The following is an 18,958-nucleotide window of genomic DNA, read 5'->3' as shown; positions in this document are numbered from 1 at the left end:
GCCCAGCCCCGCAGCCTCAATCTGAGCGACTCCCTACCGTTGAGGATCTTGGGCTGCAGTTTTCTGGTCTCCTTGACGGACGGTATCAGCAGCTCCACCAGGCCCTTGAGCAGCGCCTGGCACACGTCGTAGTTGACCAGGTCCTTGATCAGCTCGATGGCTGTTGAAGGGCAGAGGCCCTGGGGAGGCCTGATGCTCCAAACCGCCCCTGTCCCCACCAAGCAAGCAAAGACCCCCTTGAACCAAGTCGTTTCCTTTTACCCCCATCCCCTTCCTGCACTTTTCCTAGCACCTTTTTACCGTGCAAGATGTGTGTGGGAGAAGCTGGGGAGGCAACACCACAGTCCTGCTGGATCTGGGGCTAAAGAGGAGGAGGAGGGGGCCGAGCCTCATTCCCCTCACTCTCCCTTCACAGAACTAGCTACAGAGGGAGGAAGAAAGGTTGGACGGTGAGCCTACCCAACAAGGAGGCTTAGAGGCTGTCAGAGCTGGAGGCCCCACTGAGGTGTCACGGAGGTGGGAGGGGCTAGGTCTTCAAAGGGGAGAAAGGGGGGCGCCTGGGTGGCTCAGTGGTTTAAGCCTCTGCCTTCAGCTCAGGTCATGATCTCAGGGTCCTGAGATCGAGCCCCACGTCGGGCTCTCTGCTCAGCAGGGAGCCTGCTTCCCCCTTCTCTCTCTCTGCCTGCCTCTCTGCCTACTTGTGATCTCTCTCTATCAAATAAATAAATAATCATTTTCAAAGGGGAGAAAGGATGGGCCAAGACCCAGGAGTGAGGGAGACAGAGCGAGTGGGTGGAGGATGGGTGGCAGAGAGTGAGAAGGGTTGAAGCCAGGTAGACTGCAGTAGTTTCTGACAAACCATATATGGATCCCTTCTTTCCCTAGGCTTTCCACACAGCATCCCATTGAAGCTCACCATAACCAAAAGAGCTTTGCTTTGAAATGACACTGTCTTGTTAACGCCGTATAGGCCCCAGGAAACGAGGCATAGAGATAAAGCACTTTAGTTAAGATACTACAGCCAGGAAGGATGTGGGAGCATAAAGGAAATACTTGGTTAGGAAGGAACTAGAGTTTATGGAGGGGGGTTTTCCTAGAGATACTTTACAGTCATTTATTCATTTCAGTATTACCCCAGTCTTTGGGCAAGGCTGCCCTAAACGCCTTTTGCTCCAGGAATATTTTTGTCAAGAGGAAATCACAAAGACAGAGCTGGAAGAGGGCAGGGGAAGTTGTCAAGTGATGGGACACTGGGTTAAGTGTTATTTTAGATTATTTATTTATTTATTTATTTGACAGACAGATCACAAGTAGGCAGAGAGGCAGGCAGAGAGAGAGGAGGAAGCAGGCTCCCTGCCGAGCAAAGAGCCCGATGCGGGCCTCGATCCCAGGACCTGAGCCGAAGGCAGAGGCTTTAACCCACTGAGCCACCCAAGTGTTTATTTTAAACTCACATGCTTGCTACGTGGAAGACAGAAAAGACAAAACATGCTGTTCTCCAGCTGGGTAGTCAGGTGCGGGGGGGGCCTCTCTACGTTAGGGGGGGCTAGGGGGGGCTAGGGGGGGCTAGGGGGAGCTAGGGGGAGCTAGGGGGAGCTAAGACGTCGCTAAGACTTCTGGGAGGTGCAGTTCCTTGACTAGCTCATTTACATACCAGAACTCATAATAGACACATGGGAACTATTATCACTAATATCTCTTCGAATAGTGAAAATTAACCTTTTATGTCCCTGTCAAGAAAGTTTTGCCCAGTAAGGATATGCTTGAGATAATTCTCTGCCATGGAAGAAAAGCGTTTGCTGGTAGGTGTTAAGGCACCGCAACCGTAGGGGGGATCAGCCTGTATCCGTGAGGATGGGCACAGATCTTTCTACATAGCGTTTCTTTTCTGCTTTAATTTGCTCTTTGGTATAAATACCAAGAGTGCGGAATGAAACATTAGAGAATTGATAGTGCAATTTTTGGAGGCCTTACTTAGGTAAGGCTAGCTGTTCGTGTCAAAAAAAGGCTTTTGTCTTGAAGTAGTAAAACTTTAACAGTTAAACAGCCTTGCTATTTAGGGTTCCAAGGCTTCCTAAGGTTGAGCAACATTTTAAGGTATGCTTTCTTTTTCTTCCCAAGTCAGTAAGTATTGTTTTAGAAGACTTGTTTAGAAGCATCTCAGACTTCTAGGTGTATCCCACAACCCAAAAGATCGTGATCTGGGGTGAAACCGAGAATCCCATACTTAACCAGCTGAGCCACCCACGGCCCCTTAAAAAAAATGTTTCGGACCCCTCCCACTCGGAGCAGTGGGTGGGGCAGCTGTGACCCTGCGCTACTGATCAAGCCTACCATCTCACTCAGCGGGCTCATTTGCACACCCATGGGTGCCATCCTCCCTACTACGTTTCTGTTAAAAATTGCACATTTTCTTGTTTTCTTGGACCAACATATGTCTTTTCCAAAAATTCCTTTCATAAATTTTCCTAGCAGTAGCACGCAGCACAGGAACAGACGCCAGTCTTGGAGAACTGTAGTTAGTTACAGAAAAAGTGGCAAACATAAGCTAAGTACACTCTGGTATCTCTTCAGATTAAATGTGTCCCCCTTTACTAAAGATTTCTGGGGAGAGGAGTGTTTGCAAGTTTGCCTCATTTCTGAGCTCAAAGGAAAAGTTTCCAATGTTTCATCTGTTAGGTATGGCATTTGTCTTAGTTTTTTGTAGATATCTCTTAGTGGACAGACATTAAATTTTTAGACTTATTTCCTATTAAGATGGTATGTGTGCACTTCTAGATGACATATTATCCCTGGCATATGCTGCTAGATTCAATTTGCTAATATTTTGTGTAGAGTTTTTGCAGCTATCTTCATGAGTAAGATTGGTGTATAGTTTCTCTTTTGCATGCTATCATTGATGGATTTTTATATTAAGATTAGGCTAACCTTAAAAAAGATTAGGCTAACCTTAGAAAATGAGGTGGGTTTTGTATTCTCTTTTTCTAATCTTGAGAAGAGTTTCTGTAAGACAAGAATTTTATCTTGAATGATTGATAGAATTCTCTAAAGCTGATTTTAGAAAAGAAATACTGATTCGGGCACCTGGGTGGCTCAGCCGGTTGGGCAGCTGCCTTCAGCTCAGGTCATGATCCCGGGGTCCTGGGATTGAGCTCCGCATCTGGCTTCCAGCTCAGTGGAAAACCCGCTTCTCCCTCTCCCACTTCCCTTACTTATGTTCCCTCTCTCACTGTGTCTCTGTCAAATAAATAAAATATTTTTCAAAATGCTGATTCATTTTTTTTTTAATGGTTAGAGGACTATTTATGTTTTCTCTTTCTTCAGAAGTCCATTTTGGTAGGTTATAATTTCTAGCAGTTTTCATCTACATTTTCAAACATTGAAATATGTTCATGATATCTTCTTATCATTTTAAAGTGTGTAACATTTTTAGTGGTGTCTTTTCTTATATTCTTCATATTGACTATGTGATTTTTCTCTTCTGGATCAAATTCTTTTGCCCTCAAGTCCTATGGGGGTAACACACATGGATGCCTGCTTGTGCAGTGGTGTGCACTACAATGAGAAACACTTATCTCAGAAAACCTAAATGTTACAGTCAGTAAGCATGCCTGCATTTTGCTCTAAAGGGAGAAATATCTTTATTTTCCAAAACTGTTTGCTCATCAATATCCTTGAAAAGATAGTCTGGGACAAAGAGCAGTTGGTATTTTATTTAAAAGACAAACAGAAATATGACAAACCTGTAGATAATTGTCTACTAGGACCAGTTTTCTTTTGCTAGTAGTAATCCTTCAGTAGACATTCTTGGCTTGTTCCTTAACTTAGGGGCAAAGTGTTCAATGTTTCACTATTAGATTTTTGGTAATTTTTTTTTTTTTAAATCAAGTTGGGGAAGTTCTCTAGTTCTATTTTCCTGAGGGTTTTTATCATCAACAGGTGCTGACTTTGTCAAATGCATTTTCTGCACTGATTATTTAATAATGTAAGTTTTCTTTTTTAGCCTGTTAATTTGGTAGATTAAATTGATTGATTTTTTTGAATATTGAACCAACCTTGCATTCCTGGAAAAAACTCCAATTGGTCATGGTATGTGATTCTTTTTACATATTGCTGAATCCTAATTGCTAATCTTTTTTTAAAGATTTTATTTATTTGACAGAGAAAGACACAGCGAGAGAGGGAACACAAATAGGGGGAATGGGAGAGGGAGAAGCAGGCTTCCTGCTGAGCAGGGAGCTAGATGCAGGGCTGGATCCCAGGACCCTGGGATTATGACCTGAGCCCAAGGCAGATGCTTAACAACTGAGCCACCCAGGAGCCCCCTACTTGCTAATCTTTTGTTGAGGATTTTTGCATCTATATTGATGATATTGATCTGTGCTTTTTTTTTTTTTAAGATTTTATTTATTTATTTGACAAAGATCACAAGTAGGCAGAGAGAGAGGAGGAAGCAGGCTCCCCGACGAGCAGAGAGCCGGATGTGGGGCTCGATCCCAGGACCCTAGAATCATGACCTGAGCGAAAGGCAGAGGCTTAAACCACTGAGCCACCCAGCTGCCCTGAGTGCTTTTTTTTTTTTTTTTTTTTTAAGATTTTATTTATTTATTTGGCAGAGAAAGAGCACAAGCAGGCAGAGTAGCAGGCAGGGGGAGAAGCAGGCTCCCGGCTGAGCAGAGAGCCCAACACAGGGCTCGATTCTAGGACCCTGGGACCATGACCTGAGCTGAAGGCAGATGGCTAACCAACTGAGCCACCCAGGCACCCCTAGAGTTGTGTTCTATAAATATCAATTATATCCTATCGGTTGATGATGTTGACTTCTAATATACTTACTGATTTTCCTTTTTTTTTTTCTTATATTATTTTTTAAAGATTTTTATTTGGGAGAGAGTGAGAGAGAGAGAGCACAAGCAAGGGGAGCTACAGAGGGAGAGGGAGAAGTAGGCTCTCCACTGAGCAGGGAGCCTGAGGTGGGGCTGGATCCCAGAACCCTAGGATCATGACCTGAGCCAAAGTCAGATGCTTAACTGACTGAGCCACCCAGGCATCCCTATTTTGTCTGATATTAACAGAGATACTCCTATTTTCCTTTCATTTGTACTTTCATGAAATATTTTTTTCTATCTTTTTACTTTTAACCTGCCTATATTCTTTTATTTGAAGTGAATTTCTTGGAGATAGTACATACTTGAGTCATTTTGTGTAGATTTATTTTGATTTAACTTTTTTAGACTTTTTTGTGGGTTGGTGTCTTTCATCAGTTCTTGACAATTGTCCATCATTGTCTCCTTAATGGTGCTACCTATTCTTTTTTTTTCTCTTTGCCTCTATTAGATATTCTCACTCTTATCCTTACTTTTCTTCCTCTCTCCCAGGTTACTAATTTTCTCTTCATCTGTGTCTACTCTACTGTTAAATGTGTACATTAAGTAATAACTTTTAGCTGTTGTATTTTTTAAAAAGATTTTATTTATCTGAGAGAGAGAGAGAGAGAGAGAGAGAGAGAAAGCATGAGCAGGGGGAGGGGTAGAAGGAGAAGCAGGCTCCCAGCTGAGCAAGGAGCCCAATGTGGGACTCAATCCCAAGATCCTGGAATCGTGACCTGAGCCAAATGCAGGTGCTCGACTGAACCATCCAGGAGTCCCTGGGTTGACCTTATATTTGCAAAATTAATTGCCGGAAAAATCTTCAGAGCTAGGATGAAGATATTTCTTCCAAAGAGCATTTCCCTTTCTATTGGCTACCTGGGCACTAACTATTCTGAACCATTTTTGTCCAAGTTCAAGACTTGAGGTTTTCTGGACCACACAGTTGGTTGTACACTCCATGCAAGGTCATTTGAGAACCAGCTTACTTCTGGCTTATCCTTATGTTGAGGGCTTTGTCTTCCCGGGTCCCAGCTTAATGTATTTATGCTTGAGGTATCACACCTCCCACCTGGGGCAGGCCCTGGGTACCTTTTTTCCTGCCATTTGATACTGCTTAGTTTCTTCAGGATCAAAGTGGCCTCAGGTTTGAGTGCTGGACTTATCATTCTGGGTTCTCACCTTCCCCTAGGTTTTGGTCTGGTAATTGCTTACTGTACTATTCTTTTTTTTTTTTTTTGGTAGGCTCCATGCCCAATGTGGGACTTGAACTCACAACCCTGAGATCGAGTCCCATGCTTTGCTGACTGAGCCAGCCAGGTACCCCTGCTCTTTATTATTAAGAAGATTACAAATTTCCTTTTAGATATTTATGGTATGATGGTGAATAGATATTTGATTTTTGCCCCTGGTTCCTAGTACACATTCGGAAATACCCTTGGAATCTCCAGAATGTGAAGTGTTCTTTATTTTATTTTATTTTTTTTTAAATATTTTATTTATTTATTTGACAGAGAGAAATCACAAGTAGGCAGAGAGGCAGGCAGAGAGAGAGAGAGGGAAGCAGGCTCCCTGCTGAGCAGAGAGCCTGATGCGGGACTCGATCCCAGGACTCTGAGATCATGACCTGAGCCGAAGGCAGTGGCTTAACCTACTAAGCCACCCAGGCGCCCCTGAAGTGTCCTTTATATGTTAAATGAAATAACTGACTGGGAGCCTGGGGACTGATCAGTAGAAAGACCAAGGCATGATTACAAGATTGGAACTTTTAGCTCCATCTCCTGACCTGTAGGGAGGGGGAGAGGGCCTGGAGAGTGAATTAATCATTAATAGCCAATGATTTGCTCATCAGTCACCAATAACCATGCCTACCTAGTGAAACCTCCATCAAAACCCTGAAGTGAAAGGTCTAGAGAATTCTGGATGGGTGAATGCACTGCAGTGTGGGAGGGTGGTGTGCCTAGAGCAGTCCCCCAACCCACATCTTGCCTTATACATCTCTTCTGTTTTCCTGTTCCTGAGCTGTATCCCTTCTACTAAACTGTTAATAGTAAGCAAAATGCTTTCCTGAGTTCTGTGAGTTGTTCTAGCAAATGACTGAACTTGAAGGGGAGGAAGGCTTGCATGAATCCCTTGGCTTTGTAGCCAAGTTGGACAGAAGGATGAATAACATGGAGACCTAATACTTGTGATTGGCATTTGAAGTGAGGGCAGTCTTGAGGCGCTGTGGAGTCTCAAACTGTCTCCAAACCTGTGGAGTCTGAAGCTAACTCTGGGTAGTTAGTGTCAGAATTGATCTGAATTGTAGGGTACCAGATTGATGTCTGTGGAGAATTGGATAATTGCTTGGTGTGGAAATCCCCCTCCCCCCATTTGGTATCAGAAGTGTTGTGACTAAAAACGACTCAACATCCAAACTTCCTAGCCTTACCATTATCAGAAAAAAGAGTCTTCTTCACCTGCCAATTGTTACCTATTCTTCTAGACTCACTTCAGCAACTAGATTTCAAGTAGCTTTGTCTGGCCTGTTCTCCCTCTGCCTCCACTCTGGACCACTGAGGAGTAGGTGTCCTGTGTCTCTGGCCATTTGCTCACCATGGAGTCCTGCTGTCATCCAGTAATAGCCTCTCCACTACTGTGAACACCAGTGAACATATCTGAGGCGCCTCTGCCTCCCCTGAGCCTCAAACCAGTCCAGTCCATAAAAGTTGAAGAGAATTGGCTGGATTCCACATTCCCGCACACTAGAGACTACTGAGGTGATGGCAGCCCAAGACTGTGGAAACTGCCAGCCTGGTGGGAGATGACCTCAGGAGAGGCTCTGCACTGCCCACTGCGGCCCTCGTCTGCCCTGAGCCTGGGAGCCGTGCCTGGCCCTGCCTCTTCACAGGCTGGAGATGGCGCAAGGCCATCCTTCCAGCCCCGCCATGGCCAGCTCTGAGAGAACACTTGGAAGCCAGGACCTTATGCTTCCTCGTCAGCCTAGAACTGAGCCACATGCCTGAGTCCTCACGGCAGAGAAGGCAGGCGCATGGAAAGGTGAAGGGACTGCAGCCCCTCCTGTGCAGTGGGGGATGAGGCGCAGGGGCCCAGGGGCCAGTGACAGGAGCGCACAGATGTGCAGAGCGCGCAGAGTGGGTGTCTACAGAAGGCTGCGTGCAGCCCTTGCAAGCCTTAACTACAAACACACCTATGGTGCCTGACCACGGACATGTGCTGGTGACTTCTAATCTTGTCGGAAGACTGTCACTGACGGTGCCCAGCAGCTCAGTGAGTGGCCTGTTCACCTGGAGGCAGAGGCCGGAGAGACAGCCAGCAGCCCCATCCTGGGTCTCAGACTCCACACACTCTTCTCCTGCCTGGCGCTGAGCGTCGCCAGCGGCCAACACTACCGGAAGGAGGGGGGCTGACTTCTCTCCAGGACTCAGAGAGCTCTTTGGCAGGAAGGAGAACCAGTCTGGGCTGGTGAGTCTGTCTAAGGAAAGGTACCAGTAAGGCCTCCCTCAGACTGCCCTTGTCTCAAGTCCTGGGTCGGGGTGGGGGTTGGGGGGAAGCATCCCATCCCCCCCCACTGCAGAGCCACAGAGCACACAGAGGCCCTGTCCTGAAGTCCCGCACAAAGCCAGTCTTTTCTCTGCCTGTTTTTCCCAATCACAGTGTCAAAGATTTACTCTCTGGCAGAAGGGCTCTTAAGGACATCCATGCAACCCCTCCTGGTGCTTAGTATTCCGGGGACAAGCCTTGTACGGCAGCCCCTTTTCTCTCTGGAGCAACCTGATTCAGAAACCGCTGCTTCATTAAGAAACACTTCCTAGGATGTTCAGCTACTGCTTGCTGCTGGGCTTTCTCTTCCTTCCAGGTCCTGCAGGAGAGCCCTCCCAATCCCAGTGGCACCCCCCAACTCCAGCCTCCGCTTGCTCAGATGTGGGTCTAACTTGGAATCACAGAGGGAGAGGAACCAGCTTATGACCTTCCCTGGCTTCCCCCATACATTCTCCCACTTGGACAAAAATGCAGCCTGGGATGCTAGCCTGGTGCATGAAACCCCCAAGTCTTTCTCACCTGTTCTCTTATTGTTTGGTTGTGAAACATTCTTCCTTCTTTTTGAATTAGTGGGGTTTCCGATCTGCGTGGTCAGCACACCCTCGTGCCCAACTCTGCTGGGCCCAGGCTGCTGCAGCACACCTTGCCTCGCCTTAGGAGTTGGGCCCTTCCATGCCACAAGCTGGCTGCACCTTACTGCCAGGATACCCGGGAAAAACAATTGCCTAAGCTTAAGAGAATTCTCCTGCAGCAAGAAATGACTCAAAATACTCAGGGTGGAAAGAATGAGTGAAAATATTTTTATGAAATTTCCCTGACCATACATGGTATACTCTGCCCACGTAAGACCAAATTCTCCAGGAGGCAAATATCTGCTTTTGCCTATTCACTTTATCCTAAATGCTTATTAAGCCTTCATTGCTGGTGTATCTGCAACATTGGAACTTCTTGGAAAAATGAAGATTTATTCACTGAATCATTTTTGATTGAATTTTAAAATTCACAGCTTCTATATTTACTCCCAAAGTGAAAGGGCTAGTCTCTACCCGAATGTCTCCAAAGGAACCACAGCCAGTTACAACTCTTTACCTACTAGGCAAGGTCTGAAGTATAGCAGAGCCATTCAGAAAGCAAAGGGTGATGGGGGATTACCGTCTTTGGCAGCTTTGCCTAAAGCCTGTGTTGCTGACCACACCCCACTGTCCTAAATTGGATCAGTCACTGATTAATTCATTTGTTTATTAATTTATCTTATTTTAAAAAAATATTTTATTTATTTATTTTGACAGAGACAGAGAGAGAAAGAGCACAAGCAGGGAAAGTGGCAGGCAGAGGGAGAAGCAGGCTCCCTGAGGATCAGGAAGCCCCATGTGGGGCTCCATCCCAGGACCCTGAGATCATGACCTGAGCTGGCAGATGCTTAATGGACTAAGCCACCCAGGCACCCCAATTCATTCATTTATCTAACAAAATACTTACTCAGTATCTTCTGTGTGCCAGACCCCTGTGCTAGGGCTATGAGGAGGACGAATTTATAATCCCTGTCATCAGGGATGACACAGGTTAATGGCAGATACCAGTAAGGAAACTGGTAGGTATGCTGTTGTATTGTAAGAGCCATGGGAACAGAAAGGAAGTCAGGTTGGTGTGAGGGTATGTTGAGGAACAGGGGGTAGAGACTCAGGAGAAGGCTCTCTTGGAGATAGTGAAATGTGAGCTGACAAAGCTATGGATGAGAAGGGAGGGACAGAAATGAAGAATGTGGCAAGTGCAACCCACCATTAGGGCCAGGCAATCAGGGAGGTCTGGCTGGGACATGGGGGGTTGGGTCACAGAGTGAGAGCTAGCCTGAGGAGACGGACTGGCTTCTGAGGACTTGGCATGTGCCAACCACCCTATAGGGCAGGTATTTTTTCTTGTCTTTCATTTCAAACATTTAAAAAAAATTATTTAGAGAGAGCACGCACATGCACATAGGTGAGCAGGGGGAGGGGCAGAGGGAGAGAGAGAATCCCAAGCAGGCTCTGCACTGAGCGTGGAGCCTAATGAGGGGCTTGATCCCATGACCCTGAGATCATGACCTCAGCTGAAATTAAGAGTCAGATGCTCAACTGACTGAGCCACCCAGGCGCCCCTCTTGTCTTTCATTTCAGAGGAAACTGACTCAAAACTGTTGAGTATTTTGCCCAAGGCCAAACAGATAAGAAGTAGCAGAATGACTCTGTTGGATTCCAAAGCTCATATTCTTCACCTCTAAGCTCCGCTGCCTCAGCTCGCGTGGAGGACGAGGAGGACAGACAGCGTGGGCACCATGCTAGAGAGATGGAGATTGGTTTAGAGGTGAGAAATAGAGAGACATGAGTTACAGCAGCAGAGACAGAATGAACTAGAGGGAGAGCTAAACAATATTAAGGAGTAGAGTTGACTGGTCTTGTTAGAAGTTGGTTGTAGGCGGGAAGCAGGAAGGGATGGCAATGACCTACATTTCCAAGCACTGGGTGCTTTTCACTGGGTTTGGGACCTTGGAGCTGGAATCTCAGGCGTCCAGTTCTGAACATGGTCTGTGACATCCAAGGCGAGATGATCAGAAGGCAAATGGAAACAACGGGATGGAGCTCAGGAGAGCAGCTGAGCTGGACAGAGGTCACTCAACTGCTCTGCCTGTCAGCCACAAAATGGGAATAACAATTGTGCCTACTTTGTTAGCTTGTTGTGAGGATTACCGAGTAGAGAGCTGGAGGCGTACTTAATGTGGAGTGGACACCTTATAAAGGCCAGCCACTCGTACTTCTGTCACTGTCGGTGATCACGAAAACCGTGGGAGTAGATGAGGTACCACAGACAGAATGGAGAGAGAAGAGCCGGGGACCTGGGATTGAATCCTGAGAGAAGAAGAACCTGCACATCAGGGGCTAGTAGAGGGATAGGAATGTACAAAGGACTGAGCAGCAGTTTCCAGAAAGAGAGGGGGAAATTAGGAGAGTTCTGGGTTGGGGAAGGAAGAGACCCAAGTATTCAGGGCAGAGTGTGATCAGGAGGGTGAGAGCCACGGAGAGGTCATGCCCTGAGGGGAGGCTGAGAAGCAGCTCTACCGGGCCCACACTTTCATTTGACAAACTGGTCGGGTCCGTGTCAGCTACAGTGCTTTGTGCTGACTGGAACAGCAGTAGACAAAACAGAGGCAAAGGGTGGCCCACTGGCACTCATGGAAACTTCAGTGCAGAAGGGAATCCTCCAATCCAAAGAGGAACCACAGAACCCACAGCCTGTCAGCCTGGGAAGAAAGTTCCTTGATCAACTGTCTGAGAGCTGAAGAAACCCTGAACAAATGACTTGCCCTAGGAATCACGGTGAATAGGATACAGGGTCGTAGCTCAGTATTCTTTGGACAGATGGAAACTTAGAAATCACGTTGCACCTGAGAACTGTGGTGATGGCATGTGACTATTTCCCTCCCTCTTCCCTCCTTCCCTCCCTCCCTCCCTTCCTTCCTTTCTCCCTTCTCCTTCTCTCCTTTCACCCTCCTTTCCTTCCTGAGATTTATTTGGGGGTGGGGCGTGGGCAGGGGCTGAGGGAGAGTCTTAAGCTCACTTGGGGCTGGGGACGGGGTTTGATCTCACCACCCTGATCTCATCACCTGCGCCAAGACCAAGAGTCGTTCGCTTAACCAACTGCGCCATCCAGGAACCCCAGCATGCGACTATTTCTAAGGCACTCAGCACTGAGGAAGTTTGTTTTATAATTTTTTGCTCCTAGAGCCTTGGGAAACCCGAGTCCCAGTTCTGGGTCTTTACTTCCACGCGACTGCCACCTGCTGGCCACATGTGAGAAGTGTGCTTCAGGGAGCGTCCATGCACAGGTTTGCCTCCTTTTCCAGCCGGCAGGAGTGAGAATACATTTGGCGAGTTGCTATTACAAGGAGGAGACCAGTGTCAAGGAGCTTCCTGATCAACTGCCTTCTATCTCTGATTCCTGTACATATCCTTACCTCTTTCATCACAGCCTGTTCAAAGCCCACTGTTGAAACACAAAAAAAGCATATTTTATACACGATTTCTTTGAAAAAAGCCAGTTGATAAAGGAATGAATGTTATGTGCTTTGGTAGTGTATGTACTGCTCAATTAAGAATGACTGTAGTGTAGGGCACCTGGCTCAGTGGGTTAAAGCCTCTGCCTTCAGCTCATGTCATGATCCCAGGGTCCTGGGATTGAGCCCTGCATCAGGCTCTCTGCTCAGCCGAAACCTGCTTCCCTCTTTTCTCTGCCTGCCTCTCTGCTTACTTGTGATCTGTCAAATAAATAAATAAAATCTTTAAAAAATAAATTAAAAAAATAAAAAAAGAATGACTGTAGTGTAGGGTACCTGGGTGGCTCAGTGGGTTAAGGCCTCTGCCTTAGGCTCAGGTCATGATCTCAGGGTCCCGGGATTGAGGCCTGTATCCGTCTTTCTGCTCAGCAGGGAGCCTGCTTTCCCCTTCTCTTTCTGCCTGCCTGTCTACTTGTGATCTCTGTCTGTCAAATAAATAAAATCTTTAAAAAAAAAAAAGAATGACTGTAGCATCTTCCATGGGAGTCTGCTCTTCAAGGCCAGGAATCCAACCCACCTGTATGCGGGCCCCTGAGGGAAGCACTGACCACCACCCCTGGCACCCGAGGGGAGAGGGTGCTAGGCCATGCCAGGGCAGACATGGAGTTTCTGAGGGTCAGGCAAACTGGGCCATTAGAAAGGAGTGTTCCCCAATGACTTCCTATTTAAAAACAAACAACTACGGCAGACTGTAAATAAAATGAACAGTGAATAAAGTGTGGCAGTTGAAGTATATAATTTCAGGGAAATAACATATATTTTAAGAATATTCAGCAGACTTTTATTTTAAACTCTCCTTTGACATCAGAGTCTTGTGACTGTTGTTCAGTGAAGTCACATGGAGAGGTGGCCTCTTACATAGCCAGAAATCACATGAAGTCACGTGGAGAGCTGGCCTCTTTACACAGCCATATCCCTGCTGACATGGGTTAGCTCAGAAGAGGAAAGTAAAGGCACAAGGTTCTATGGCACCAAAGGTGTAGTTTTAAAAATGAGATCTTGGGGTGTCTGGGTGGCTCAGTGGGTTAAAGCCTCTGCCTTTGGCTCAAGACCCTGGGGGGCTCTCTGCTCAGCAGGGAGCCTGCTTCCCTTCCCCTCTCCGTGCCTGCCTCTCTGCCTACTTGTGATCTCTGTCAAATTAAAAAAAAAAATTAAAAAATGAGATCTTATGGTATTAGCATGACCCTGAGAAGGGCATGAAGAAAACATAATTATGTTTTATGGTAATAATAATATTGTCCATCCTCAGGTTTTTGACTGTTTCTCAAAAGTGGTAAAAGTGTTAAAAGTCTTGTTTCTGTAATACTGGAGAGATAGGAGTGTGGTGGTGAGGACTTGGGTGATGGGGTCAGCCTGCCTGGGTGTGACCCACAACTTTCCTCCCACTTACTGTCTCTGAGACTTTGGGCGGGCTATTCAATTGTTCTGTGCCTCAGTTTCCTCACCTGAAAACTGGGGATGATAATAGTACCTACCTCTCAGGATTGTTCTGAGGACTGTGTGACATGATTGCAGAGTTTAAAACCGTGCCCGGCTCACAGTCCTCACCAGTCACTGGTAGCGATGACTAGTTGTCATTCCTGGTATTATGACTGCTGAGTCAAAGCTTTAGGGGCGCCTGGGTGGCTCAGTGGGTTAAAGCCTCTGCCTTTGGCTCAGGTCATGATCCCAGGGTCTTGGGATCGAGCCCCGCATCAGGCTCTCTGCTCTCTCCTCCTCCCTCCCTCTACTGCCTCTCTGCCTACTTGTGATCTCTCTGTCTGTCAAATAAATAAATAAAATCTTAAAAACAAAACAAAACAAAACTCTAGCCGGACAGGGACTTTGTTTCATTTGTCACTATACACTCAGTGCCCAGCTCAGTGCCTGCTCTTTTAGTAAATGAATGAACGAAAAATGTAAACCATTTAAAAACAAACCAACAAAGGACATTATCAAAAAGGTGAGAACACAAGGGGCGCCTGGGTGACTCAGTTGGTTAAATGTCTGCCTTTGGCCCAGTCATGATCCTTGGGGCCTAGGATGGAGACCAGTGTAGGGCTCTCTACTCAGCAGGGGAGTTGGCTTTTCCCTCTGCCTCTCCCCCTGCTTATGTGCTTGCTTTCTCTCTCTCTCTTTGTCAAATAAATAAATAAATAAAATCTTGAAAATACAAAGTGAAAAGACAACCTACAGAAGCCATTCCGGTATCCAGAACATACAACAAACTCTTACAACTCAACAGCGAAAAGACAAGCCAATTTCTTTTCTTTTCTCTTTTTTTTTTTTTTAAAGATTTTATTTATTTATTTGACAGAGAGAGAGATCACAAGTAGGCAGAGAGGCAGGCAGAGAGAGCCCGATGTGGGGCTTGATCCCAGGACCCTGAGATCATGACCCAAGCTGAAGGCAGTGGCTTAACCCACTGAGCCACCCAGGGGTCAAACAGGCCAATTTCTAAAAAATGGGCCTAGGACTTGAGACGGTATTTCTCCAAGAAAGAAATATAAATGGCCAAGAGGCATCTGACAAGATGTTTAACATCTTTAGTCATTAGGAAAATGTGAACCAAAGCTACAGTGAGGTACCACCACTCCATCATGCACTAAGATGGCTGTTAAAAAAAAAAAAAAAAAAAAAAGACAATGGCAAGTGTTGGCAAGGATGTGGAGAAATTAGAACCCTCATATATTGCCAGTAGGAATGGAAACTGGTACAGCTGCTGTGGAAAACAGTTTGATAATTTCTCTAAAATCTGGACAGAATTAATCTATGACCTGGCAATTCCACTCCCAGGTATACACCTCGAAGAATTGAAATCATGCAATCAAATACAGGTACGTGCATGTTCATAGCAGCACTATTTACAATAGTCAGAGAAGGAGACGGCCCAGATGTCCATCAGTGGGTGACTGGATAGACAATCTGTGGGATATACACATGATGGAATATTATTCAGCCACAGGAAAGCAGGGACACGCTTCCACGTGGATGAAGCTTGAAACCGTGATGTGGAGTGAAAGTAGCCAGATGCAAAAGGTACCATATTACATGATTCCATTTTTATGAAATATCCAGAATAGGTAAATCCATGGAGACAAAGTAAGGATTGGTGGTTTCTAGGGTCTGAGGGGAAGGGCCGGGGAGCAAATACACGGTACATGGGGTGATGAAAATGTTCCAGAGCTGGACGGGGTGGTGGTTCACACAACACTGTGGGTATACTCAGCTCCACTGAATTATTCATTTTAAATTGGTTAATTTTGTTACATGAATCTCACCGCAATTTGAAAAAATGCCTTTATATGGAAAAAAGGAACTAAACCAAATCTGATTAATTTCTTTCTTTTCTAAAGACAATATTTATTTATTTGAGAGAGAGAGCGCACACAAGCGGGAGAGGGTAGAGGGAGAGAAAGAAACCCAAGCAGACTCTCCACCGAGCGTGGAGCCCGATGTGGGGCTCCATTTCACAGCCCTGAGATCACAACCTGAGCGCAAATCAGGAGTCAGATGCTCAACTGACTGAGCCATCCAGGTGCCCCAAGTCTGTGACTAATTTCTAAGTAAATCATACTCCTTAGTATTAGGAAGCCACTTAAACTCACAGAACCCAGAACCCAAAGAAAAATTAACAATGACATTCTTGTCCATTGTCAGTCTCTCTCCAGGTCTTTGAGGGGCAGGGGAAGAGATATCACACATTCAAAGACTTGCCCATGTCTTTCCTGTCACTTAGGACCACTGTTTCCCTGAAGTAACATTTCTAGAGGATTCCACTAGGTTAGTGTGATACAGTTTGCTCAGCCATTAATGCTGCTGTTGTGCTTTGTGGCTGATAAACCACACTTGAAACTTCACTACACAAAACACGATCATTTTATTAGCAAGTCAAATTAATCCTAGGTTCTAGGTCAATTAGACAAAAATGTTATTCCCCAAGTGACCATTTTTGCAAATTCACAAACATTTCCATTTTATCATAAATTTGTTTCTTATCCCTACGTGTTCATTTCTTAGCAATTTTTATGAGATGGTACGGTGATTTTTTTTTTTTTTGAGATGGTACAGTGGTTTTAAGATATGTCCACAAAAATTTTGCCTGTTTTCTCTCAAGGAGTGAGCCCATTTTCTCCCCCACCCTTAATGAACAGGGTAAACAGAAGTGACAGTGTACAACTTCTGAGATTAGATAATAAAAAGTAGTGGGGCCTCCTCTTTGCCCTCTCTCAGATCACTCACTTTGGAGAAGCCAGCTGCTCTGTTGTGAGGACAGTCAAGCAGCCCGTGGAGAGGGCCACGTGGTGAAGACTCAAGGCTTCCTGTCAACAACCAGCTGTAACTCAGGAGGTGTGTGAGTGAGCTACTTCGGAAGCGGGTCCTTCAGATGACCTCAGCCCTGTGAGATATCTGGAGCTAAAACCACTCAGTTAAGGTTCCCAGATTTCTGACCCATAAAAACTGTGTGAGATAATAAATGTTTCTTTTGGAGGGTGCCTGGGTGGCTCAGTTGGTTAAGCATCTACCTTGAGCTCAGGTCATGGTCTCAGGGTCCTGGGATCGAGTCCCTCAGCAGGCTCCCTGGTTCTCCCTCTTCCTCTGTATTCTCTCTCTCTCAAATCAATAAATAAAAATCTTAAAAAAATTTTTTTTTAGCCACTAAGTATTGAGGTAATTTGTTATATAGCAATGGATAATGAATACAAATGGATTGATTAAACAGCTTTTATAGATTACTGCAAAGTTGGAATATAATGACTTTCATTTTGTCTTCAAAGCAGCATTTTGAGGAATTGAGGAATTTTGAGGAATCATCTTTCTCTGCCCAAGTTCTGTAGCTGCTGTGGCGGGGAAGGGGGACACGGTGGGGGGACGCTGCTGGACGTCACCCTTCTGCATGGCCTTGCCAGCCCATCCTTGAGGAGAGGGGATGGGGACAGGTGGGACAAAGAAAGGGAGACCAAGGGCTAGAGAAGGAGGGGCCGACAAAGGGCAGATAGGGGTGAAGGCCCAGGGAAATCTGAAGTCCTGGCTTCTCCCAGCTCTCTTAGGTCCTACTATTAGTAGGACCAATACTCTATATTTCACAAATATTTAAAAGAAATGTGTGGTCAGTAAATTGGTAATTTGGTGAATTGGGCACTCAGCAAATTGGTCATTTGGCTAATTGATTTTTGGCAGGCATATCTTTGGCTAATTAATTTGCAATGATTGATCTGCTTCTAATTAAGTCATACATAGTAATTTTTATGATCCTAAGATAATTGATTTATAAAAGATACCAATATATTTACACACACATATGTATTTCAAATTCCCAACAGAACTCATTAATTTCTTCTGCAAAACTCGCTGTGACTTTGACCTTTCTCTTGTCTAGGAAGGGAGACCAGTGAGCGATCCCTTCTGTGGCTTTCGACTGCTCGTCATGATTAAGTCCCTGCCTGCCACCAGTTCCTGGAATAGCAATCCTCCCTGGGAGGAAACTGCCATTTTTCACTTCACAGAAATCATAAATGGAGATAAATTCCAGGCAGGGCCACTTTGAAGAAGGCCTCCCTTAATTTTAATTTTGGCTCTCTAGTGTTAAATGGGATGATCATTAAAAGAAATTCTAAAGTCTTAATTCTAGGGAAAAAGAAAAAACCCTGAGAAATTAGTGGCCATCAGTACCCTTTGCCTGGTTATTTCTACTTCAAAGTGAACAGGCAAAGAATGGACAGCCAGAATCCCCCGCCCTGAGGACTGGAAAACAGGAAAACTGGCGCACAGGGTTCTCTTCCAATCTTTCAGAAGAGAAAAGGTGCCACGTGGAACCATACTAGAGCCTGAGGGGAAAGGAAAAATCAGGACTAGCCTCTCGTTCCAGCTGTTGTCCCCAGCTGTCTTCCTGGTGGGCCCCCGATAATAGGGAGCTGAGATAACCCATCTCTGCTGTGTCCTGTTGTAACACTTGACCTACATACTACATGAAAGTAAAAAAGTGATCATTTTATGACCCTAAATTTGGAGCAGTTTGTTAGAAGCAATAGGTGACCAGAGCAGCCACTCTCTGTGTGTGTGGCCTTCCTGTCTCTTACCTTCCTCCAGGAAACTTTCCTTTTTTCTCCCTCTCCAAACTCTCTTCCTTGGCCCTAAGAACTCTCAAGAAATAAAAGATCATTTGATACACACGGCTTCCACTTAGCCATCTGGGCTGAACAAACCAGTTATTTCAAATTCTAATTCCAATATGATGACTGTCATATAAGCTTGGATATATACAAGATTCACTCATCTCCATTCATTCATTCAACAAATAACTAAGAGGCTGCTTTTGCTGGTACTGTGTGGGCACCAGGGGTCCAGTAGTAGACAAAGATGATGAAGTCTCACGTCTCAGGGGGCTGACTTTCTTACTGTAGAGCACAGACACTAGACAAGCAAATGAATGAACAAGGTAATCTGAAAGAGGTTAAGTGCAGTGATGGAGCGTGTTGGA

The 18,958-nt window shown here is 45.5% G+C and overlaps 1 protein-coding gene across 5 annotated transcripts in view; it reads right to left on the bottom strand.

Annotated features, from left to right (window-relative positions):
* ARMH1 (armadillo like helical domain containing 1) overlaps window positions 1–18,958 on the bottom strand; it is a 52,847-nt gene that overhangs the window by 1,271 nt on the left and 32,618 nt on the right. For 4 of the 5 annotated variants that reach the window (XM_044238076.1, XM_044238079.1, XM_044238077.1 and 1 more), the window contains one exon: window positions 38–208. In XM_044238076.1, coding sequence (XP_044094011.1) covers window positions 38–208 — 171 coding nt within the window. The remainder of the gene's footprint in view (window positions 1–37; window positions 209–18,958) is intronic. The other variant, XM_044238080.1, reaches the window with a different exon arrangement.

The sequence above is a fragment of the Neovison vison genome, chromosome 2 (assembly GCF_020171115.1).
Source record: "Neovison vison isolate M4711 chromosome 2, ASM_NN_V1, whole genome shotgun sequence".
NCBI classification, from domain to species: domain Eukaryota; kingdom Metazoa; phylum Chordata; class Mammalia; order Carnivora; family Mustelidae; genus Neogale; species Neogale vison.
The sequence above is the reverse complement of the archived record's forward strand: the minus strand, read 5'-3'. Positions and strand labels throughout refer to the sequence as shown.